General features: G+C 40.7%; 3 protein-coding genes across 8 annotated transcripts; all 3 read left to right on the top strand.

Annotated features, from left to right (window-relative positions):
* Positions 1-1,492: 1,492 nt before the first annotated feature.
* Positions 1,493-6,765, top strand: btr33 (bloodthirsty-related gene family, member 33). The gene is made up of 8 exons (XM_005939224.2): positions 1,493-1,610; positions 2,160-2,739; positions 3,957-4,052; positions 4,545-4,778; positions 4,986-5,133; positions 5,281-5,307; positions 5,449-5,594; positions 5,704-6,765. The coding sequence occupies exons 2-8, from the start codon at positions 2,170-2,172 to the stop codon at positions 6,133-6,135; spliced, it is 1,653 nt and encodes a 550-aa protein (XP_005939286.1). The 5' UTR covers positions 1,493-1,610; positions 2,160-2,169; the 3' UTR covers positions 6,136-6,765.
* Positions 6,766-6,895: 130 nt separating this feature from the next.
* Positions 6,896-16,577, top strand: rpgrip1 (RPGR interacting protein 1). 5 transcript variants are annotated; one of them, XM_014339050.2, is made up of 31 exons: positions 6,896-7,301; positions 7,580-7,719; positions 7,936-7,989; positions 8,095-8,215; positions 8,434-8,639; positions 8,732-8,834; positions 9,027-9,164; positions 9,973-10,078; positions 10,167-10,190; positions 10,292-10,438; positions 10,556-10,629; positions 10,744-10,949; positions 11,038-11,144; positions 11,232-11,282; positions 11,376-11,555; positions 11,648-11,765; positions 11,918-12,081; positions 12,162-12,507; positions 12,604-12,764; positions 13,093-13,325; positions 13,420-13,535; positions 13,816-14,036; positions 14,125-14,166; positions 14,266-14,450; positions 14,610-14,688; positions 14,818-14,881; positions 15,015-15,109; positions 15,268-15,457; positions 15,548-15,632; positions 15,753-15,880; positions 16,246-16,577. In XM_014339050.2, exons 2-31 carry the CDS (start codon positions 7,632-7,634, stop codon positions 16,467-16,469), a joined length of 4,056 nt encoding a protein of 1,351 aa, XP_014194536.1. In that variant the 5' UTR covers positions 6,896-7,301; positions 7,580-7,631; the 3' UTR covers positions 16,470-16,577. The 5 variants fall into 5 exon arrangements, with proteins under 5 accessions (XP_014194536.1, XP_014194533.1, XP_042083449.1 ...); XM_014339047.2 differs by having other exon boundaries at positions 6,897-7,301; positions 7,529-7,719; positions 9,024-9,164; XM_042227515.1 differs by having other exon boundaries at positions 6,897-7,301; positions 9,024-9,164.
* A 1,663-nt stretch (positions 16,578-18,240) lies between these two features.
* On the top strand, positions 18,241-23,176 carry fam113 (family with sequence similarity 113). 2 transcript variants are annotated; one of them, XM_014339046.2, is made up of 9 exons: positions 18,241-18,579; positions 18,854-18,935; positions 19,734-19,813; positions 20,051-20,283; positions 20,496-20,646; positions 21,215-21,461; positions 21,596-21,652; positions 22,358-22,546; positions 22,764-23,176. In XM_014339046.2, exons 1-9 carry the CDS (start codon positions 18,577-18,579, stop codon positions 22,910-22,912), a joined length of 1,191 nt encoding a protein of 396 aa, XP_014194532.1. In that variant the 5' UTR covers positions 18,241-18,576; the 3' UTR covers positions 22,913-23,176. The 2 variants fall into 2 exon arrangements, with proteins under 2 accessions (XP_014194532.1, XP_005939284.1); XM_005939222.3 differs by lacking the exon at positions 18,241-18,579 and having other exon boundaries at positions 18,877-18,967.
* The last annotated feature ends 1,281 nt before the right edge of the window (positions 23,177-24,457 follow it).

Consider the following 24,457-nt stretch of genomic DNA (forward strand, 5'->3'; position numbering starts at 1 on the left):
ACCGTTTTTTAACACGAGCTTCAATGCTTCAGAAAGCTTAGTTTAGCCATCACTACTACAAACTAAGGAACATGAACTAGGAAATTCATGACATGGCAAAGATGGTAGGGAATGAAATAGTCTCTCAGTCCTGGACATGAACACCTTGGATTTTTATAAATGAAATCAATGTTTTGTTCTTGTCAAACTACTCTTAAATAGAAGTTAGTAGAGTACAAAAATCTGACCAATGAGAAAGATGCTTTATGAAATGAAACTGCAGCATCTGAGTTGAAGGCAACTGGACTTCTTATTAAGTTCTTGAAGACATTTCATTTTTCATCCAAAAAGCTTTTTCAGTTCTAAAAAGTGATGGTGAGTTTCAGATGGACACATATGGCGTCATTTACCATTATCTCAAAAAGCATCTGTGTCTTCTAACCAAAATGTGAGCCTTTTTACCTTCAAAACAATGATGTGAATATGTACATCTGTGGTGATGAGCTGGGCCTCCTATGTTGTACTATGCATCTGCAGAGTGGGCTCTCCTATGTAAAGGTCTGGGCACTCCTCACTCAATTGCACAGCACACACAGTTCAGTTTGTTTTTATGTGTTTTGTCATTAGGATGAAATAGTTTTTGTCCGAGGGTGTTTCCGGGTCACAGAGTACCAGCATGCTACGCTTGAAGAACACTCTTCTGTTTCTCCCATGAACTTGCAACATAAATTACAACAATGTTTTTTTTGTTTGTTTTGTTTGTTTGTTTTCCTGAATCTCTTTAGTGTGTGTGTATGTATGTATTAACTTGTCTTTCATTTCAGTTTTTGTTTTGTACTTTTTATTGCTTTAAAATATAATAGGCCAACATAGATTTGTTTTATCTTTTTTTTCTCTTTTGTGTTCAGCAAATTCAGTCATGTAATCATGTAAGCAAATGTACTATATGAATCAACTCAGCCATTGCCATCGCATCTAAAGCATGCAATGTATCTAAAGGATGCTGAGGATACTTCTGAGGAGGTGAGACTAACCTCTGCTTTTGTTCTTTTTTTCAGTCTCAACACCTCTTAATATTCACTTTAACTGACAATTGACTTTCTGCAGCACCAAGATTTTTTCACTGGGCTTATAGGTGACATTTTTAAAAAGTAGGTCTTCAGACAGTATGGATCAGTGCTGCGGTTTTCTGAAGATCTTTTCAGCGTGTTGAGCTGTGAATCTATTGCAGGAGTATGAGAAATGGGTAACAGATAAATCATCCGTGTTCAAAAATATAATATATAATTAATTTCCCTTTGATAGAGCTTCATTCTCGTTTAGCTCTCCATTTTTTTTTTTTTTTTTTTTTTTTTTTATTTTATTTAAATCAACATTTAAGGTGTGCGCAATACAAACACAGCAGCAATACATCCATACAAAGAACTGCCACACAATACAAAACCAGCAATGCACCTGATACAGACCTTACTCCTCCCACCCAGGAACAAAATGCAAAGGAGAAAAAAGAGAATGAGAGGGAGAGTCGTGTGGGTGTGCCAACAGCTGAATAGGGAGGACTTTGGCTTCACAACCACAGTGCTAGTATTATGTTTCGCTGCCTCAGAGATCAGCTTTCGCATTCAGGAAAGGTAAGAGCAAAACACGATGAGAGATGAACTAGATATGACTCAACATTATTTTTTAGATATTTCTGCTCTTGATCTGCTTTCCTTTGTACCAGACAGATAACATACTGTATACTAATATCTGAAGCTGTCAGTTTTTACCCCCTAAGGGAATATGTTATACTGAAAAGTTTCCACATCCAAATTACAATGGTTGGAAAAGAAGGAGCCTGTTAGTATGTCTGTTCAGTGTCTCAGGCCCTTTTTTAAAGTTAAGCTTAAAGAGGAAGTGAAAGGCTGAACTATGTCACCATGCAGCTGGACTTTGTCCAGTGAACTGCTTTGAATTGTTTCAAACCATTGATAAGGAGGTTTGTGCGTCTGGCTCTATTCCAAGTACTTACAGAGCTGACAATATGGGAAATGCCTTGAAAAATGACCTTGATCTACGTTTGAGGTCATTTGTTAGCCTTGTAAATGTCCCAGTGTTACCAATAGTGACTTTCTCAGTGACTCAGAAAGTAAATGATTAATGTTTTCTAAGCTCTCTCCTCTCTAATGTTCTTTCTTTAGCTCTGAGGTGATGGCTTCCAATAGTTTTCGTCTGTCAGAGGTGCAGTTTCAGTGTTCCATCTGCCAAGATGTTTTCTCAGAGCCCGTCTCCATCCCCTGCGGTCACAGCTTCTGCTTCACCTGCATCACAACACACTGGGACGTTAGCCGTGCAATTAGCTGCCCCAAATGTCACACAGTCTTTGAAGGCCGCCCTGAGCTTTGTGAAAACTCTTTTGCGAAGGAAATTTCAGAGCAGATCCGAGCGAGAAGGCAGAACGGCGTGATTGCAGCGACAGAAAAAGTCATCTATTGCGATGTGTGCACAGGAACGAAAACTGAGGCACAGAAATCATGCCTCACGTGTCTGACTTCGTACTGCGAGATGCACCTGGAGCCTCACCTGAGAGTTGCCACCTTGAGGATTCACAAGCTGATTGAACCTGTGGCAATGCTGCAGAACAGGATGTGTAAAAAGCACCAAAGGCTTTTGGAGCTGTTCTGCAGAAGTGACCAGAGGTGTGTTTGTGTGCTGTGCACCGAAACCGACCACCGCTCTCACAAAACGGTCCCAGTGGAACGAGAAAGCCAAGAGAGGAAGGTATGAACTCCTCCGCAGCACTGAACTCTTGTTAAATTAAATGCTAAACTAAACTCTGGAATAAGACTGTAACTATTTAAAGTAGGGGTGCAACGATATTCGTATCGATATTGAACCGTTTGATACAGTGCTTTCGGTTCTGTACGCATATGTATCGAACAATACAACATTTGTAATTTATTTTATCAACTTTCCTTCTGACGATGCTGTCTGTGTGGAGCGCTCAGTGAATCTGCGTTCGACTACTCCGCCTAGGCTGCACTGTCGAGCGCAGATCCACTGAGCGCTCCACACAGACAGCATAGTCAGAAGGAAGAGCACAGGGCAAGCTAGCGTGACAGAAGTTAAGCTCTCCTTGCAACATGGCAAATTGAACCTCCCCCACCCTCATTCAGATCTGGCGTTTGGAATTATTTTGGTTTTCATGTGACGTATGACCCTGAAGGTAAGCGCTCATGGACTAAAGTAAAACAGTATGTTGGATGTGCCACGCAATGCTGAATTACATGGGTGGGAGCTAGCGTGTTAGCGCAGTTAGCTCATTAATGGGCGATCAGGGGTAGCTCGTTAACGGAGATTTGCCGTGTTGTGGCGTTAAGGTCATTTTAAGGAGGTTAACCTGAAAGCACTAGTGGGAACACAACAAATATGACTGCACATTTACGCCGACATCATCCTAGTGCAAAGACAAAAACATGTGAGAGGTTGATCGCGCAGAGAATCGCTGAGCTTATGTGAGTGCGTGTGTAAAAGCAGCAGGATTTATATTTCAGTTCTGCTGAGCCAAATAAGACAGGTCAGGGTGAAGAAGTGACAGCCAAAGAAAAGCTTACCACAAAACGGAGAAGTTATGACAAATCAGACTATAAGGCAAAAAGAAAGTGCAGCTTTATGGTTTCATGGACAAAAGAATTTCTGTGGCTGCGATATGATGAGCTAAATAACCAGGGCTGCACATAAGTGGTCCGCAGGTGCGCATTCGCTGTCAAAATAAAAAACACGCACAAGGGTTAGGGTTAAATTTAAAAACTGTACTTTTGAGTTAAAATATATATTTATAATTTTAATAAATGACAAATTAAAAAGGCATGAACATTTTATTTTGTATCGAAAAAATATCGAACCGTGACACCAAAGTATCGAACCGAACCGAACCGTGAATTTTGTGTATCGTTGCACCCCTAATTTAAAGGTTCTGTCCTCGTTTTAACATTTAGGCGCAGATGAAGAGGATCGAGGGTGATGTTCAGCAAATGATCCAGGACAGACTGCAGAAAGTGGAGGAGATTAAACGATGTGTGGAGCTCAGCAAAGTGAGTTAACGTAAGAGCATAGAATATCTGGGGGTTTAAGCCTCTCAGGCTGTGATTAAAGCACCTAGAAACTGGCACCATTCCATAACAATGGACCGTGAGCTCAGTTTCATCATCATTAATATGCAAATTGTCGTGACCACTGATCAATCAGCACATTGTAAGACAGTTAGGCCCTTTCTCAGTTCAGTTCTCAGATCGTCCCCCTGTCTCCCACTTGGCATTCCTCCCTGTCCAGGGTGTGAAATCTCCTGGACATTGTTAGGCAATGGTGCTGGTTTCGGTCATTATGTAAGTTCCCTGAGACTGATGAACTCACTTAAATGAGTGACAACACTGAAAACACAATGTTCAGATGGACATAATCAACTGTCTGGGTTCTGTATTGTTCTGCTTGGGAGCCACATGTGTTCAAATTGATCTACTGCTGAACCTTTTGCTGCCCTAAGGAAAAATGTGTTTTTGTTTGTATTTGCTTAATGCCCTCTATAGGTAAATTCAAAGAGAGACATAGAGAAAAGCGTGCAGGTTTTCTCCGCTCTCATTCGTACCATGGAGAGAAATCAAGCCGAGCTGGTGGAGATGATCCAGAGGAGGCAGGTGGCAGCGGAGCAGAGGGCAGACAGGCTCGTTGCAGAACTGGAGCTGGAAATCACTGAACTGCAGAGGAGAAGAAGTGAAATGGAGCAGCTTTTTCACACAGATGACCACCTCCATCTCATACAGGTTAGGAATTTAGTTTATTTTCCAGAAGGTGGGGAGGTAGACAGAAAAAACACATGGGAAGTGGCTCCAATTCAGTGGGAGATGGATCATTTGGCATTGTTTTGCTGTTATTGTATCCAGTTACAAAAAGCAGGATTTTTTTTAAGTCATCCTGCTTTGTATTGTAAATCGTTGCTTTTAAAGTAAGTTTTCTCTTCTTTGTGTCAGAGGTTTCCAGCTCTGAGTTCTCCTCCATCGGCCAAATCCTGCTCTGAAATCATCGTCCATGCAAACACCAGTTTGGGGATATTACGCAGAGCAGTGGTCAGCATTGAACAGCAGCTGCAATCGGAGCTGAAAAAACTTTCCATTCAAGGTTCATATCTATTCAGCTTTTTTTATGTATTTATTTTTGTCAACATCATTACATTAAATGACTGAACAGCTGCTTTCAAACAACATCGCAATCAAAGATCACACATGGGTGGAGTATTTTTGACCGTATGTTCTGATCTTTTTGCAGAGCATGAGAAGATTCAGCAGTATGCAGGTAAGAGTGTTCACTGTTAACTGTCATGAAAGGGAACATTTATATTTCCTGCTTTGACAAAACAGAAAACCACACAAAAATATTTTCTTATTAGAAATAAGAGGCTAATAAAGTCCCGCATAAACTGTGTCTTCCTACCAGCTGATGTTCAGCTGGACCCCAGGACAGCCAACCCTTGGCTGGTTTTATCAGAGGATGGGAGGCAGGTCTGGGATGGAGAGGCTGAACAAAACGTGGCCGACATACCAGAGCGTTTTGACACGGCGCCATGTGTCCTCGCCCTCAAGGTAATTAAAGATGTAGCGGGTTCCCCTTTAAACATTTTGTCTTTTTGTTGCTCTCTGTGATACACGGAAAAATGGGCAGTCAGTGATGTGTAGCTCTCTCCTTAAACAGGGATTCACCACAGGAAGGCACTACTGGGAGGTGGATGTCGGAGACAAGACAGCGTGGGATCTAGGTGTAGCTAAAGAATCAGTCAACAGGAAAGGTTTGATCACACTGTGTCCAGAAGATGGTTATTGGACTATCTGTTTGAGGAAGGGCAGTGAGTACCGGGCATGTGCTGGACAGGCAGAGCTGTTGTGCCTCCCTCAGAGACCACATGTCGTTGGGGTGTTTTTGGATTATGAGGAAGGCAGGGTGTCATTTTACGACGCAGAGACCCAGTCACACATCTATTCTTTCAAATGCGTCCGATTCACCGACGCCATGCTTCCCCTTTTTAACCCTGACATGAGTGACAACGGCAGCAACAAATCACCACTTATCATCCGCCAAGTCAGTGGAATTGATGAAGGCAAGGACTTAGATGACATCACTATATGATGTACGTCGGTCTGGGTTTGTTTGTGTTTTTTTGCATTAAACTGTTCCTTGTTTTGTAATGCATGAAGATATTTTTAAACATTTAAAAACTGCATGCAAATTCTAAAGTTAGTATTAAATTTTTGAATGAAACTGTTCATAAAAAATACTCCTTTCTCAATAAATACCTCAAACTCTACTTGATTTGCTTAGCAACTGTAAAATAATGATTTCTACATATAGGATATATTGTATTCTGGCTTGTATACTAGAGAATTCATCCTTTTACTTCTATCAGCTGTCACATCATCAATAAACACTACTGACTGTACATGTCCATGCCATAACACTGGTCCCACCACATGCTTCTGATCATCAACTGTTTCTTTCCTTCTCCACACGTTTCTCCTCCCATCATCCTGATACAAGTTCGTCTTGGTTTCATCTGTTTTCTGGCCTTCCCGTTCTTGAGTGTTACAGCTCTAATGTTCTTGTAAATCCTTGTATTTAAAACGACACTGAAAATCTATAGCATACAAATGCAACACAATGAATCGTCTTCATATGTCCTTTTCATTTGTACAATAAACCATCAGGCCATGAAACTGCTTGTCAGTCAATTTATTCTTAGCCTCTGAAAATACTGTAATAAAAGTGACCTTGAGTAGAAAAGCACATGAGAACCATACTCGTGTTTTTCAATCAGCTGCTGTTATCTGTTGTATATGCTTACAGCCTCCACCCACGTATTTATTATCTGCTTCCCTTGTGCTTCAGTAAACAGATCTGAGACCTGCTTCACTCTAATAACAGCTCTCCTCAGTCATTATAACCTAACTACAAACTGATTTCAGAGCACATCTTAATCTACAATCTGATGCTCGCTAATCAGATTATCATGGAAATAGGATTAGCATCCACGCATGTGGAACACTGCTTCAAGATTGGACCACAACTACTATATACTAATGTTTCTCACTGAATTACATCTATGCACGGAAATATATTAACATAGATCTAAAATAGAAAGCATCTCTCTGTGAAGACTAAGCTAACAGAGGTTGGGAAGGAACGAAAGAAGAAAGTCTTAAGAGGGATTAAACCTGGACAGGACGGACAGACATAAATCCTGCCTGGTTGTGCTGGACACCAGGCTCAAGCAGGAAACACCACACAATTCTCACACGGTGAGTTAAACAGCTCTTATTAGGAAAGCTTTCTGTGTTGAAGTCTGAATTCTTTAAAATAAACTGTTAGCTTTTCTGGGCATTGAGCACATTACAGTTTAAAGTAGTCACTTTGGAATATCTTTAAAAACAGTTGAGAGAGACCCTACAATTATTCTGTTTTTAATTGTTTATTGCCGTTTAGTGTAGTTACCATAGTGAAACTTTAAAACGTGTCATATTTGCAGTATTAAGGTATTTCGTCTTCAGCAAGTCAACCTCAATTGAACCAAATTCAGGTTTTGTAACGCTGAAGGTTTCTGAGAAGATGAGTCTGTGACGAGTGCTGTAATGTCGCCGGTGGTGGACGAGACAGCTGGGGACCTCCCAGTGAGGGATGTGGGCCTGATGAGAGGGGGACTGATGCCAACTGTCCCAGGTTGGTTTGTACTGATATGTGTTTTTGTCTGTCCTTAAAAACACAACTTGAAGAAAATAAACCAAAACCTTGAAGTACAAGCATCAAAGAGATAATGCCAATGAAAGTTACAATCTAAGTCTCAGTTTATTAATAATGAGCAGGGTTTAGGCAATAAATAAACTGTAAATCATTAGGAATAACTCTGCAAATATCGCCTCATTGCCATCTTCTCAGATACTCTACGGGATGTCAAGTCCTGGAAGAAGCATCATGTCATGAGGACAAAAGGTAAAAGCACTTCAGGTTTTTATAGTCTGTATGGAAGTCGCACAACAGAATCTTCAGTTTTCATGTCTGTGTGTGATTTCTCTGTGTCTCCATCTCCCTGTCCAGCAGACCCTCAGCGCCTTTTTCGATTTCCCAGAGAGCACCTGGAGGACCTGTGCCTCCGACTGCAGGAGGAGAACAGTGTGCTAAAACAACACACACGCACCCAGGACCAGAGACTACGCAGGTAACACACACACACACAAAAAACACTTTTTGTACCTGATTCCATACATTTGAACAACGTGGAGCATATTAATGAAAATTTATTTACTGGCAATAAGATGAAAGTAATATTGAAACCCCAAAGAGAGATTAAGGAGTGCCTTTTGCACTCTTTAAAGGCACTTACTGAACACCTGTCAGCCAAACTGTGGCCAATTAAACCTCTCTGCTTTTCCTCAGTATGTCTGCTAGGCTAATGCGTCTTCGTCAGACCAGTCCTGGCTCCAGTGGTGTTAAGGAGAGGGACATGGAGGACACAATACAGGAGCTGGAAGCCCGAGTGGCAATGCTGGAGAGCCAGAAAGGAGTGCTGCAGAACAAACTCAGCCTGGCCAAGCAGCACATTATGGACCTGGGAGCTCGCACACCCTACAAATTCAGTAAAGGTGTGTGCAACAGCAACAACAACAAGAATAGAGGCCGCAGTGATTCCCTCTTAAATCTCTTTATTTTCCTTCCCTGGTCTTCGTGTTGTTAGGTAAAAATCTGGACGGAGACGGTGGAATGAGGAGGGCAGCCCAGACTGCACCACCTCGATATGGCCCTACACTGGAAGACACCAGGGCAGAGATGGAGAGGTTGTAAGTGTCCCATGTGTGATGTGCTAAATGACCAAATGATCCATTAGCTACAGCAGATCATCCTTTAGCGTGACATGACTGACCACACTCTTGCGTAGCTGAAGTAAATCACATGACGCGCATTAATAAGCGACAAGGAAAACATCTGCGCTAAAAGCCTCTGAATCTCACTGTGTCTTTCCCACCCAGCAGGTCCACTATGACAGAACAGGTGAGGGTGGCAGAGCTGGAACTAACTGCCCAGGCACTCAGAGACTCGCTGAGAGAGAAAGAGAAAGAGATTGAGGGGACCTTTCGAGAGATGAGGAAGCAACAGGCCGACAGACACCGGTAGCTACAGCAGAGACATCACAGAGACAATAATGAAACAATTAAATAAAACAGGATAATTGATGTTACTGCATTTTTTGAAAGGCTTTTTAGGGGATATTTATGTTCACTGTGAGAATAACTGTGAATGCTCAGCATGACAGCATCCTAGTTTGACTTTAATTTGCTTGAGCCGTTTGTAGCAAGAACGTCAAATGGCAGCATTGTAGAGCTAAGTGCCTTTGTGCATGATACAGCATGTATCCTCTCAGCATATCATACAATAATCTCACACGTTGTATCACGGCTGTGCACTCGAATTGAGTTGAGCCCTTTGTGCTCACTTTCACACTCTACCAGACAAGCTTTGCACAGATCACCAGTGAGTGAATCAGCTGATTTAAAATAAGTCTTGTTTATGTTTTACTGGGCTTCGGCACAGCCTGTCCGTTCAACCCACTCACTGTCTGAAAGCTCACTGTGTGTCGTAGCTCCTCAGTCTCCCTTTTTGAACTTTCTTCTTATTGGCTGCAAATTGCAAACAGAAGGTGTGAGCAAACACCAGGATTGTTCCCTCTCTTTGTCATCAACAAAAACTGAAAAAGCAAAAACAGAGCTGTCTGAGATGAAGCCTTGTTTAAAGCGTTCATCGTGTTTGAGCATCCACTGATGTAACGGTGAGGACAGAAAAGACAGAAAATAAACCTGTGATCTTAAACTTTAAACACAAACATAAGCAAACACTTGCATTTTTGCTTTTTTTTAAAAAAGAACATAAGTAAATTCATCGATGAAATACAGTATGTCCAAAATGATTTGTCTCTACCAGAATAACTATCAGGGAGAATGTGGATTTAATCCGTCTGCAAAAGCAGCTTTCAGAAAAGAGCGCTGCCCTGAGAGTTACACAGGAGAAATTCACCAACCTGCAAGAGGTCAGAAACACTGTCTGTCAAACATTTCTTTTCTTATGTCACAGGAACTTCTTTTTTCAGCTTACTAGACATTTTGCTTTTCTTCTAGGCGTATGAGAATCAGCTAGAAGAGGTAAAGGTCTCAGCACACTGATAAAGTTCAGCTGATGTTTCAGGTAAGTAAAATTTGAAAAAGCGCTAATCGTACTTTTGGCTGCCATGTTTTTATATCAGACTCAGAGCTCAATGAGGGAAAGTCAGGGAGCTCTGCTGGGGAAAGCTGAGGAACTGACCGAACAACTGAAACAGGAAAGACAAAAAGCTCTGGAACTAGAGGGACAGCTTACCAACACGACCCTGTCTCTACAGACCCTCGACAAGGTACGCTACCTCATCTGCAGGAACAAATCTAAGAGAGAACCTCAAAGATGACAGAAGGATGTCTATGGGTCATTACCAAAAATCTGGAGATCATATAATATATAATTTCTCTATCAGCTGCAGGAGAGGATATCAGACCTGGAAGGAGAGAGGGACCTGATTAAAAGAAATTATGACACGCTGCTAGAAAGGTAAAACAGTATGTGCTTCAAGACCAAAGAAAGTTATTAATTCCAATATAAACCACAAAACATCACCTGTTGTTTCGGTGGTTATTTAAACCTTCTTTTCCACCCTTTTTTCAGTACTTTATCTTCTCAAAGCACCCATGATCACCAGGTGGAAAAACAGAAAGAAGTGCTCCAGACAAGCGAGAAGCTCGGGGGAAATGTCAGCAGGATGGAGGAAATGCTGCTGGCAGAGCAGGAAGACAGGCGCAGGCTGGAGGTGGAGAAGGAGAAACTGAGACGAGAGAAGGAGATACTGGAGGAGCAGATGGAGCAAGAAAGAGGTCTCTTCATTTCTCGGCATGTGCTCGTCCAAAGCAAACAGGTTGTGTAATAACAACCCCGTTTGTTCATTTCTGTTGTTACATTTAGAGCTTTCGTTGTCTATGAGAGACAGACAAGAGCAGCTGGAACAGGAGGTGCTCCGGTACAAGGAGCAGGTCTCTGCTCTGCAGGACAGGCTGGACTCTGTGAGCAAGGTCCGAAGTTTTCAGCAGCTAATTTACACTTTCTGTGTGTTATCGGTGCTTTAAGCACACTTTGTGACACGGTTCCCTCTCTTCCAGGAGTTTGACATGAGCGTTGAGGAGCTGAGCGAAACCCTTCTGCAGATCAAGGTTTGCACTGCGTTGCACCCTGTCAGACAAACAAACCACATAAATTAGTAGATAAATTGCCTTTTTTTTAGCCTCGTGTCGTTTTCACTGCAGGCATTTAGAATGCAGCAGGAGAGCAAGGAGGGTTTGCGCTTCCTCCTGGCTGATGGGACGTTGGAAGATTCACCCTGCGAGCTGGTGAATATCCAGGCATCTCATGCTGAGTCTGTGCTCGAATTACAGAAAACCAGAAACCTTTTACTGCTGGAGCACCAAATCACTAAAGACCTGCAGGTTTGCACAGCTTTTAAATGCATATGTGAATTATGTGGAACATAGCCGTTATCACCATTTTTTTTGCAATTTCTCCCATTTTCTTCTCAAAGCAAGAGTTAAGTACAGTCAGCCAGAAGGTGCAGAGAGAGAGAGAGGAGAGCAGGAGGAGGATTGCAGAGAAAGACAAACTGCTATCAAAAAGAGCTCTGCAGATCAACAGTTTACAAGGTGTGACGATGAAAATGACAGCAACCCTTTCTACATTATAGTAACGACAAACAATTGCTAATTAGTTACTCAGACTTACTATTTGACATGCAAGAAATGATGTACATTAGACAGAATCTCCAAACATTTTATTTTCTCCTCTGTACCTAAAGCCCAGTTGAAAGAGTTGGCATACAGCCCCAGGAACTACAAACGTACCATACCAGTACAGTACACCTGGCCAGTTGGAGATCAGGAGGTGGTGCAGCCCATTGAGGATGACATGTCATTCTCTCAGCTCAAGGCTGGGGAATCGCTGCTAGAGATCCACCTGAAGGTAAAGGCTCACATCCCGAGCCTGAATCATTTCAAGCTGTTTTCCCAAAGGTTATGATAACTGCTCATTCCCACCACCAGGCTGCAACCTTCACCCCAGCAGGACTGCGTATTATGGGGGGCATCCATCCAGGGGCAGATAAAGGTGAAGATATTGTGAGCTTCTGCACGTACAGCCTGCTGGACTTTGAGATGCACTCTACTCCTCTGGTGTCGGGAAGCCAGCCCAATTATGGCTTCACATCCCGCTACTGCCTGACAGTCCGGGATGTGGGTCGGCTGGGAGGTCAGGGGTCAAGAGTCAGAGTAGAGCTCCACCAGGCATTAGGAGGAGTCCGGTTTGTGACCCACGGAAGTGGACAAATGTCTCTAATGGGTGCCATAGAGAGGAGAGGAGAGCGTATTGGTGGACACGTGAATATTACAGGTGTGTAAAGAGAAGCTGTTTTGTTAATTCAACTGCATAGATGAACAAAAAGATCTCTTAGAAATGTTTTCGTTTTATTTACCGTCTCCCTCTCAGGACACGAGGGTGAAGTTGTTGGTGTTGTGGATTTCTGGGCACGTCTGTTCCCTCCTGCAGAGCCTGTGGCCACTGTGGCAGAGAGTGGAGCTGACTGGAAAACAGTGAGAGACAGAAGCCCTGTGCAGATCACGCTTGGGTGGCAAGACAGCATTCGTGAGGTAAATCAGAGAGAAGATAAGCTGATGAAAGCACAGTGAATAGTGTGTCCACACTGGGAATACACACAATTTGGCCTTCCAGCTCATACTGCACCTACTGTATGAGCTACATGTATGTTCACATGTGTTAAGGCAAATCTGTGCCCCTTGTCACCTTGTTCAGTATTAGCTTTACAGTTAAGTGTATGTATTTGTTACAAAATGCATTCATTATATTTATTTATTTCCAATTTGAGTCCAGTTTGGGTGAAGTAGCCTTTTAAAGTTGGATGCTCTGCTTCCAGACATGTACAGAATCTATTTATGACTCTGTTTATATTTATGGCAGGACTTACATGACTATGGTGGAGGAATCCCCAATGAACTGGTAGTAATGTTGGAACGCTGTGTGGGCCTCAGCGCTCGATGGCCAGGACTACTTCCTGATGCCTACCTGACATACAGGCTCTACGACCTGCCACCACATGTCTCTCAAACAACCAAGTGCACAGCTGATCCAGTGTTCAATGACGCTACTAGTTACCCACTTGCAATAACAACTGATGTGCTGCAGTACCTCAGGTACGCTAGTTCAAAAGTTTTCTTCTGTTTTTGTTTCTATTTAATCTCACCTTTAGCAGCCTGCTAACTTCACTCAATTGCACTTTTTTCTCAGGTCAAGCAGTCTGTGGGTGTACGTGTTTGATGACAGCGATGACCAGATACCTCCACCTTATCTGGCCAAAACCCCAATACCACTGCGAACCCTGGCTACAGGGAGAGAGATCAGAGGTGAGGGATGGAGAAAAGTAAAAGAACTGCATGATTTTTCTGCATCCATAACTCCAGGAGACATTAATGTAGATGAAGGTGGAAAAAAAAGTGCTACAAAGTATCTACAAAGTAACACAAATTGGTTTATAATACTTTTATTTAACCTATTTACATGCTTGTTTAGGGAAACTGATCATATACAGGTTGTAAAGTACCATCTGTTTCTGAATCAATTTTGTAGCATTGCTCAAAAACCAGAAAGGCTGGATATCTCACAAGTTTCTTTATATTTTGTCAGGGGATTATGTGCTGAGAGATCCAGCCGGTGGACCTCGAGGCATGGTCAGAGTAATGATGAAATGGAAGTACCCATTTCAGCCACCTGTGGATGCCTTGCTAGGCCGACAGGGAAGCAGAGTGGACGTGCAGGGCAGAGCACGGGAGAGCAGTGAAAGGGAGGAGAGGAGACGAGAGAAGGATGATGCATCACAGAGACCCATAGCTAAGCCCAGAGTGAAGGTGAGGAAAGTGCATGATATCTGTGTGTTCAAAGACACTTCCTGTCCCCTATAGCTTAAAATCTGTTTTTCTATGGCTTTTTTCACAGACTTGGAAACCTGAGCCTTTGCAGAAAGAGATGAAATCCTGGGTAGGGTTTTAATCTGAAGAATGTGTGGGTGAGGTAGTTCAGCACACTATACAGCCATGTTTGTTTGTGCTCTGATATACAATATTTGTCGGCTTACAGCCTCGGCCACCACCCACCAAGCAGAGGAGCTCACAGGATGTAAGAGCAGAGCAAACCACCTCTGTGAGGCCAACGTCTACAGACAGAAAGAGGTCTACTAAGAGGTCGCCTGAGCTTTACCAGAGAACACCTCATCTGACACCTGAGCCAAGACTGACCACACCTTCTCATTTACCAGCTACTAAGTAATTTCTTTTTAATACAAGGGGCCAAGTATTTATTGGTACAAAATAATCTTTCAGCATCACATTTATTTAAAACAGTTTCATCCATCTGTCACTTAGAAGAAATTTTGTAAGAAGAACATGATTAATTTTTTAAAAATGTATTAAATCTTATTTAAGGTATTCAGAGAGAACATCTTCCAGACAATCACCCGCCACTGCGTCGAGGGTCAGCTCTGTCAGCGATGCCAGAACTCAGGTCAGCTCAATCACCTTCTTGTATTCAAAACAATGCTGTGAAAAGCTAATTTATGTAAATTTAGAATGAAAAGACACAAATGAGAACTTGATGAATGGGCTCATGTGTTGTCTTCTTTTCTTTTTTCAGGATATTTCCATTGTGGATCAGGTGTCAGTTGTTGAGGGTGAAGACGAGGACAGGAGTGAGAGCGGTAACTATTCATATACAAACAACACACTTGATTTAGGTTGCTTACGGCAATTTATAGCTTTATTCTGCCATTCATTAAACATGCAGAAAAAGGACTGCTCAGTGCTGACAGTGCTTTGATTTTGACTAAACAGCTGCCGCAGAGGACACTGAAGCCCCCGAATCTTCAGAGTCAAGTTCCTCACAAAGTGACATCGTTGTCATACCACCAAAACGAAAAATGAGGAAGGTAACTGTCTGAAAGAATGGAGCAACAACAGACAACAAAGGAAACATTATAATCATACCGCCTTTACTGTGCTCTTCTACATAGCGCTACAGTGGGACACAATATGAGCTTTTATTTTGGAAATAATGTGGAGGCCAACATTTGTCATTGTATTCCAGGGAGAAAAGCTTCGAGTGGAGATTCTGTCCCTGACTTTTGAACCTTCCTCAAATGTGGCGATGGATAAGTCAGTGCAGCGAGTGTACGTGGAATATAGGCTGCTGGGCATCCCGATGGAGACAACAGAAACACCCATGTCCCTCCGCAAACCTACCAAAGGAGAGGAGATTCACTACAACTTTACACGAGGTAAGAGTTAGTGAGCTGTCCATGTTTGTGCCAATAAGCTTTGAACTTTAAAGATCCTAAATAGACTCAAAATCTCTGTTTCTTTCTCAGCGATTTATGTGGATGGTTCACAGTCAACTCCACTTAGACACTATCTTTACACGATGTTGGAGGGCACTGACCCCAACCAGGGCAGGTAGTGTTTGCAAAGAAATCGTACACGTTAAAATCTGACTTAAGAAGTTTAATAATATCTCTGCTATTGAAAAGTCTTGCTTCTAAATGTAAGTTCGTGTGTCTGTATGTGTCACGGCAGGTTAAGGTTCACAGTAGTCAGTGAGCCAATGGACGATAACGAGGAGTGTGTGGACGTTGGACACGCTTTTCTGAACCTACAGGAACTGCTGCTCACAGGAAATGATGTCATTGAACAGCAGCTTGACAGTGCGTGAGGGTTTTTTTGAGCAGTGTTTATTAATTGGATATGCCGAAAAGTCTGTTCATCTCGATGCAGAGTTTTCAGTGGGAGAAACGTTTCGTCACTCATCCAAGTGACTTCTTCACTCACTCAGTCTGGATGGTTGACGAAACGTTTCTACCACTGAAATACACATCGAGATTAACAGAATCAACTTTTTGGGATTTCCCTACCTGGATGATTGAGCATGCATGAAGATAAATGGATATTTATTATGTGAAGGAAACCATCAAGACCCTTCACATTAATTCATAGTAGTTAAAATGACTGTTGACTACATCTAATTTGTAGAAATCATAATATTCTTTCAAATGGTTTCTCTTCCTGCCAGTTGTGAGCGTGGATGAAGACGAGGTGATAGGAAGTCTCAAAGTGTCTCTAGAAGCAGCTAAAGTTCTGACTGGGATATACCAGGAATTTCACGAGGAGGACAAGACTGAGAAAGATGAGAAGACAGATGAAGAAGAAGAAGAAGAGGAGGAAGAAGAAGGCAAAGAAAAGAAAAAGGATCAGTTACAAGTGATAGATTATGATGATAACAGTGATTTCTACTGAAAGTAAAAATGAAGCATGAGGATGAACCTTGCTTTTTCACTTCCCACTTTAAAGCCTCACCAACATTCCCGATGGAAAGAAATAAAGATTCATTTTTGAAAGATAAAAATCTGTTTGAAGTTTATGTAATTTTGATTTTTTTTCCTTTGCTTTTCTCTGCCAAACTCAGAATTTTAAGTGGCCGATTTTATTTGTTCTTTACACAAACAGTGTTCGATTATATGACCGAAAACTAACTGATTTATAGAAAACCTTGGGCCAGCTAGTGTTATTACTGATGGGTCGTTCGCGAACGAAATGGCTCTTAGAGCTGACTCCTTGACGTGAACGACGCAAGCCGGCTCCTTATCGCAAGCCGTCACGTGGGGTTTTTTTTCTTTCTTTCTCTCACCCTCTCTCTCGCACTTTTTTTCTGCTTCACTCAGCACGGGAGCCTTGTGCTTTACGCTGGGCAGAGGGAGGAGGGGCGGTAGTTACACTGAGTAGCACAGGAACAGAGTGGGAGAGAGAGAGAGAGAGAGAGAGCCAGGGACAACAACGTCACATTAGTAAGGTTTAGTAATCATCCACAACTATTTTCAGTTGCAGATGATAAAGGACTCAGAAAGTTTATTCATGCGGGCCCACATGACAGAGAATGTGCATCTTTTTGTTTTCATATTTTAATTTATATTTAATTGTGTTGTGGTTTGTAGTGTTTTGTGTTGTTTCATTTTAAATTTGTTTAAAAAGAAAAAGCTGAAAATTTAAATAGTTAAAAGTTGAACTGTGAATAGTTGATTTTTGTATTATATGATTTATTTATTACATTTTATGTGGAGTGTATAAATAAAAGTATATTTACGGTGGCCCCTAGTGACAAAGCACGTACAAACTCCAAAACACGTAAAAACTCCGAAGCACATAAAAACTCAAAACACGTACAAAAGAACAACAGAAGTGCTCCAGGATGCTGGGCGCAGTGTTGAGCTTTTGTTACCTAGTGGCTACACAAGCCAGCAAGTACCAACGACCGGATTTGGTGTGTGGTAGTAACAGGTAAATGAACTTTTTTAAAAATTATTTGACTATATATGAGTGCCTGTGTATAAATACACAAACAATACACACATGCTTTCAATTGTGTAATTTAACTCATTCACTGCCAGCCATTGGCAGTGAATGAGTTAAACCCATTGACTCATTCACTGCAATTGACGGCTATAGACGTCAATGGCAGTGAATGAGTTAAGTGATCTAGTAGCTCTGCTTTGGAAGTTCAGTTCATGCTAGAAATGTGTTTTGGAGTTTGTACGTGGTTTGTCTCTAGGGGCCACCGCATATATTTATATATAAACATATATAAATAAAACCACCTTTTTTTTACGTTAGTAATTCCTTTTGTGCATAATTTTATATTATTGTTAATAATAAATTAATTAAAGCAACAAAACAACCCGATGAGTCGGTCGGAGCCGAAAGAGCCGACTCTTTTTAGTGTGCCGAACCGAAAGAGCCGGGTCTCTAAAAAGAGCCTGAAATCCCATCACTAAGTGTTATCACAGTAAAGAGATTGTTTTTGAAGTAGGAAATGGCTTAACAGGCACAAGAAGAGGCGTGATTGTAATTCCATATGTGCACGTATATTTAAAAAAAAAACTATTCATATTGTTAATTTTTTTTAAAAATTTTTTTAAAAAGCATCTAATATCTCTCTAATATTAATTAAATTAATTTTTTTCTTTATTAAGTAATTAATTTTTCATTTTAAAATTAGTGTCGACCCATTAAGGTAGCGCACAGACGTTAAAAGCACCATTTAATTGGCGACACCTGCAGTTTGGGGGTGTGCTTGAAACTCCGGAGTGAAATATTTGTAATATTTCTTCTTCTTTTTTTTTTAAATTCACACCAACTTTAAACTTTTAAAACACTAAGTGGTTGAGGAGGCTGTCGCAACTTCGGGTCTTAAAACTAAAAACTTAGTGGCGCAAGAGCCACTTCAGAGGAAATTTGGCTAACGCTAGCTAAACGCTAGCTAAGCTGGTTGAAAAATAACACGGAACACCAACACATAGCATTTACAAGGGGCTGGAATTAGTAGTACAGTTTGCATCTAAACTCAAAAATGGTAAGTATTTATTACATAAGTGATTTTAAGCCAACAGAAAAATAGCCAGCTATTTTATTTATTTTTTAACCACTGTTGGTCATTAGTAAGCTAATGTTATTGCGAGAAGCTTGGAAGTATGGTAGAGAAACTCAGATGTCCGGTCAAAATCTCATCTGGAAAAACTACCTCACCTTTGAGTTTACACATTTAGGCATTCTTAGTGGAAAGTATTTATGACCGCAATTTGAGCCCATAGAAAGACGCAACAGTGTTTGACTTTGTAATTTAACAGCGGGAGATCATGAAGAGTGTGAGCCACCTGCAGGCCAGCCAGCTGCTCCATAACAAGTTCATCGTGGTGTTGGGAGACTCCAGTGAGTAGCTGGCTGACAAAATTAATGAATCGGTATTTACATTATCTTGTGCATTTATACTTAAGGTGTTCTTGTTTGCCCAACGTTGACTGTTTTGTGAATAAACTGTATGTACCGTTCACATCCACTTCATTAGGTTCAGTTTGGTAGTGCTGGGATTGATACCCGTTTACCTTCATAAATAACATAAGCTAGTTCTTCATGACATTTGTTCAAGTTCAAATAATGGCATCAGACACGCAGATTTGTGTGTGGCATCTTTATTATACAAGAGTGTGGTAACCATATCTGTTCACTGTGATCATAGGGATGAACATGGTCAGTAACTACACTCAGGTACGTTGCAGTGTATTTGCAAATATGTGTAATTTAATGGGGCAGATGATTGCTTTACCACAACCAGGTTAAATTGTTCACCCAATCCAGGATGGATCCATGTTTTCATCTTGTTAACCCTATGAAAACTCAATGTTCTAAGCCCTAAATTCTGACCCTATTCAATGTATCCTGTGCCCCAGTGTCAACTGCTGTCATCAAGACATTTTTATCCAGAAGTCTTGTATATATTTTTCCTTTTCTAAACCATTCTGTGGCTCAAATTGATGGTAGTAATCAAGTTCAGTTTATCAGCAATTTCTAAAATGCTAAAACCAGCCCATTTTCTGCTAAGTGATGAATTAAATATTAAAGTGCACTTGGAAAGGTGTGCCCAATGAAAGCACAACTATCGAATCTGTATAATGTAATGTACTAATCTATGGGGACTACTTCTAATCTATCATTTTATTTCTTCCTCAGTTCAGCGGGCAGTGTACAAGGATCTTGTTCTGCTGGTACAAAAAGAGAAATATCTTTCCTTGAGACAACTGCGGAGCAAGGCAAGGGCTAAAATTTACCAGTTTTATACACTGATACAAAAAAGCATGCAGGGTGTATAATCATGTGCATGCTACCAGTTAAAACCTCAGCTAACTTATGCAATATAAAGTTTGTAATCATGCCACTGGTGTCATTTAAATTGTAATGTAAAAAAATGGGTGTATTTGAATGACGTGCTTTATATCTGTTCACCTCCTCGTTTGTGTTGTCCTCACACTTGTAACCTACTTCTTTAGGGTGAGATGAGCTTCGAACAGGACTGCCTGGTGGAAGGGGGCTGTCTGGGTCAAATGCACAACGGCACAGAGTACAAGGAAGTTCGACAGTTTCAGTCCGCCCACCATCTGGTCCGTTTTTACTTCGTGACGCGTATCTATTCTCGCTACATGAAGAGCATCCTGGAGGACTTCCGCCATGGTTTGAAACCAGATCTGGTTTTTGTTAACTCCTGTGTTTGGGATATTTCAAGGTGAGTATATTGCGTAACTATTAATAAGGCTGTTGATTTGATTTCATTAAAGAGATAATGTGAGATGAGTCAGAAGTGAGAGTGATGGAGTTTTTTTGTGTGCATCTATCAGTTCAGAAGAATCATAGCACAACTTTTTGTTTTCCCAATTGAATTCCTCCCACTGTAGTGATTTTTGTTCTTCCTGTTTATGTCTGCACTGGGTGTTCTAGATACAGTTGCAGCTGGGTTGATGACTACAAGGAGAACCTTCATAGGTTCTTCGACGAGCTGCGTGAGGCTCTGCCAGAGGAAACGCTGGTTGTGTGGAACCTCACCATGCCCTTAGGAGAGAGGATCAAAGGCGGTTTCCTGGTGCCTGAGGTCCGTTAGCAAGTCCCATTTATATTATGATTTAACACTAATCTGATTGTGTTAAACACATTGCATGTCAAGTCTCTTGTCATCTGGGGAAAGCTGATCTAAAAAATTTGCATAAGCCTTGTGCCTGTAGTGGATAATGTGATGCCACTGTCCTCTCAGCCAAGTGCTTTTAGAGGCTGAGTAACAGCAGAAATCGAATAGCATTAACATCTGAAACCCCAAGGGTCATTTCTATTTGAAATGACATGCCCAAAATTAATAGTATATTGGGTATGTCAGTATTTCTTTGTTTATTCAGAGTTGTAATTGCAATCTTGGTATCAAAATAAAGCTTTTGAGACTTCATCAGAGGTGTAACTATTACAGCAGATGCTACTGTGTCAAAGGAAGTGGGGATGCCTACATTTCTTTTATAAATTTTAATAAATATATTATGGTGCGATCTGTAGTTTTATTTTTAAATACTTACTTTATAGGTTTATTGCTCTGCATTATTTTATTTTTTATTTTATTTTACCATCTTCTGTTTTGAGCCTTAAAGCTTTGCCTTCCCCCTTATTTGCCTCAGATTGAGCACAAGGCACCCCAGTTGCGCTACGATGTGATTGAAGCCAACTTCTACAGTGGAACTCTGGCCGATGCCTATGGGATGGATGTGTTGGACCTCCATTTCCAGTTCAGATTCTCACTGCACCATCGAATGAAGGACGGAGTCCACTGGAACGCAGTTGCTCATCGCAAGATAACTTCTCTTCTGTTACAGCACGCTGCAGAGGCCTGGGGTGTGATATTGCCCTGTCCTGTGACTGTCTATGGTGAGAGGAAGTCAGGAGTCACACATACATGCAGAAAAATATTTTCCACTTCTAGGATAAAATGTGGTTTGTTGGTGTCTAAGCGTTCTGCAGGGTTTGAACTTCACCTTTTTTCTCGCTTTTTTTGGGTGTAGATCACACGGAGGTTGCTGAGGAACAGCCAACCTATAACAGTGCTCCAAAACACACAAGTAAGACGTTTATGCAAACTTTGCAGAGACCTTGAACACAGACTTATTGTTTACAAAGTTTGGATAATGACCATATTATTACTGAGAATCTTGTAGTAAGAAGCAACAGCAACTTGAAGCCCCGACAACATGTATGTGGGTATTTTAGTGGACGTGGCTTTTTACCCCTCAGCCATAAAAGGCTTAAGAGGCACTGTCATCACCAGAACAACAACTTCCCAACTTCTGTATTTATGCGTGGGCAAGTTAAGCAGATTTCTCAATGGTTAGGGTTGTATCATCGCACATTGTTTTGGCAAGTTCTTGACATCACTTCAGGGCGTCTTGTGTGTTTTTATGTGGGCGTAGATATTTTTCAAGATGAATGCAGAAAAACCTGTCTCAAAAAATACCCATGTTATGTGCAGATGTAGCTTGACAGTTTTAATTTTTGCAGGAGCTTCTCATGCTGTTTTATTAGTGTGTCAAAGTACTAGTAATGTCCTACCAGTTATTAGAAATGGGAAAGACTGCTACTCATTCCCGGTCTTTAAGGTGTTTCTGCCAGGGAGAAACTGTTGCAGTAGATTTTATCAGTGTTGATGTAGGTTGATACAAAACGAATATCTAAAAAAACAATCAAAGGAATGACTGCAGACTGAATGCATCAATACACAGAATGCTCCTTTTAAAAGTGACCCTTTTTCTGCTGTCTCTGTTTCACAGACTGTCGCTTGTCAGAGATACCTTACAATGGCTGCCGGGCAGAGTTCTTCAGCGATTCACTCCCCACTAACTACTTTAACTTTGAAAACCCAGGGCCACAGACGTGTCACCTAGAATCTGCTGGAACTCAGAGAGCTGCACTCCCACCAAAACCTCACCACAGAAATCAGTACAGCGAGACTAGAAATGGTAAGTGTGCATACACTGGAATGTGGACATACTTGTAATGGAATGAAAAGATGGGGACACGCATGCTGGAATTCACTCTGCTGTCAAAATATTTGCTTTAAAACTCAGGTATCGATGTCTTTTGATTAGTTGCTGTTTAGCTTTTTCACTGTGCAAAGATGTGATAACTTGAAGCTGCCATGTCGGCTCCAGATATAACATGTCCTGTGTCCTGCAGGTTTTGACTACAGGCCTCTGCACCGCTTTGAGCCCTACCAGGAGTACAATCATCAGCATGTGATGAGAAGCAGGCACGCCAGACACCACTATGCCCCGTACACCCAACACAGACCCTTTTACTATGGCTACAATGGCGGCTACTACTGAATAGGTGTTTTACAAGCGGCAGACGCGTCCAAATTCTATTCGTCGAGTTATCTTTTCTGTATCATCAGGACATTTTTCAGTCCTGTGTTTTACATCTACTAATAAGAAGCATCTTTTTTTTGTACATATACAATAGTTTACCCTTATTACACATTTTCTTAGTTGTCTAAATTCAATCTGTCACCAACAAGACATTTTAAATTTCAGATTTCAAAGTTTGTATTTTGTGCTCTAAAGTTAAAATTAAAGTGTTGACTGTTATTGCTAAAATGTGTATCATTATTCTTTTTGTCTCTTCACATTTCTCACAGGTTGGATATAGTAAAAGAAAAATAATCTATATAAGAGATTCATAAAACAGAGGACAAAAGATGCTGAAATAAAGTACAAGTTATATAAAAAATAGATTAGTAAATATTATAAGAACAAGTAAGAAAGAATATTACCACAAATTATTGGAGCAAAGTAGACGTAACACACAAGAAACATGGAGGATATTAAACAGTATAATCAAGAAGGGCTCAAAAAATAAGAATTATCCAGATTATTTAAAAAAAGATAAAGATATTGTGCTTGATAAAACTAAAGACATTGCAAATGAATTTAATGATTTCTTTATAAATGTTGGCTTTAATTTAGCAAAAGAAATTCCAGAGTCAAGAAATAATAACGACCTAAATAAACATATTACTCAGAATGTGTCCTCCATGTTTATTGGTGCTGCAACTCATAGAGAAATAATTAACATTGTGAAGACATTTAAAAATAAAAAGTCCACTGACTGTTTTGGTATTGACATGATATTAGTTAAAAGTATTATAGAATATATAGTGCAACCTTTCGCATACATTTGTAATCTGTCCTTTCAAACTGGTGTGTTTCCCTCACAAATGAAAATAGCAAAAGTTATTCCAATCCATAAAAACGGAGAGAGATGTCAGTTTACCAATTATAGGCCAATATCACTACTCCCACAGTTCTCAAAAATTTTAGAAAAGTTATTTGTTAATAGACTTGATAAATATATTGAGAAGCATAATCTCCTAAGTGATAACCAATATGGCTTTAGAGTGAAAAGGTCCACTTCGATGGCAGTGATGGAACTTGTTGAAGGGATATCTAATGAATAGATAATAAGGACTATACTGTTGGTGTTTTTATAGACTTAAAAAGGCGTTTGATACAATTGATCATTCTATATTAATGAATAAACTAGAGAGATATGGCATAAGAGGGATAGCATACAAGTGGATGAAAAGTTACCTGGATGAAAGATATCAATATGTCGAATTCAATAATGTAAAATCTAAGCAGTTGAAGGTAACTTGTGGTGTTCCTCAGGGCTCTGTGCTGGGCCCTAAATTATTTATATTATATATAAATGACATATGTAGTGTTTCCAAACTGTTAAAATGTGTATTGTTTGCTGATGATGCCACTCTGTACTGCTCAGGTAAAAACTTAGAACAGCTTCTGACTACAGCGGAAAAGGAGTTAAATATATTAAAAAACTGGTTTGATGTAAATAAGTTATCATTAAATATA

The sequence above is a fragment of the Haplochromis burtoni genome, unplaced genomic scaffold (assembly GCF_018398535.1).
Source record: "Haplochromis burtoni strain Fernald_Lab_line unplaced genomic scaffold, NCSU_Asbu1 Contig_265, whole genome shotgun sequence".
In the NCBI taxonomy this organism is placed as follows: domain Eukaryota; kingdom Metazoa; phylum Chordata; class Actinopteri; order Cichliformes; family Cichlidae; genus Haplochromis; species Haplochromis burtoni.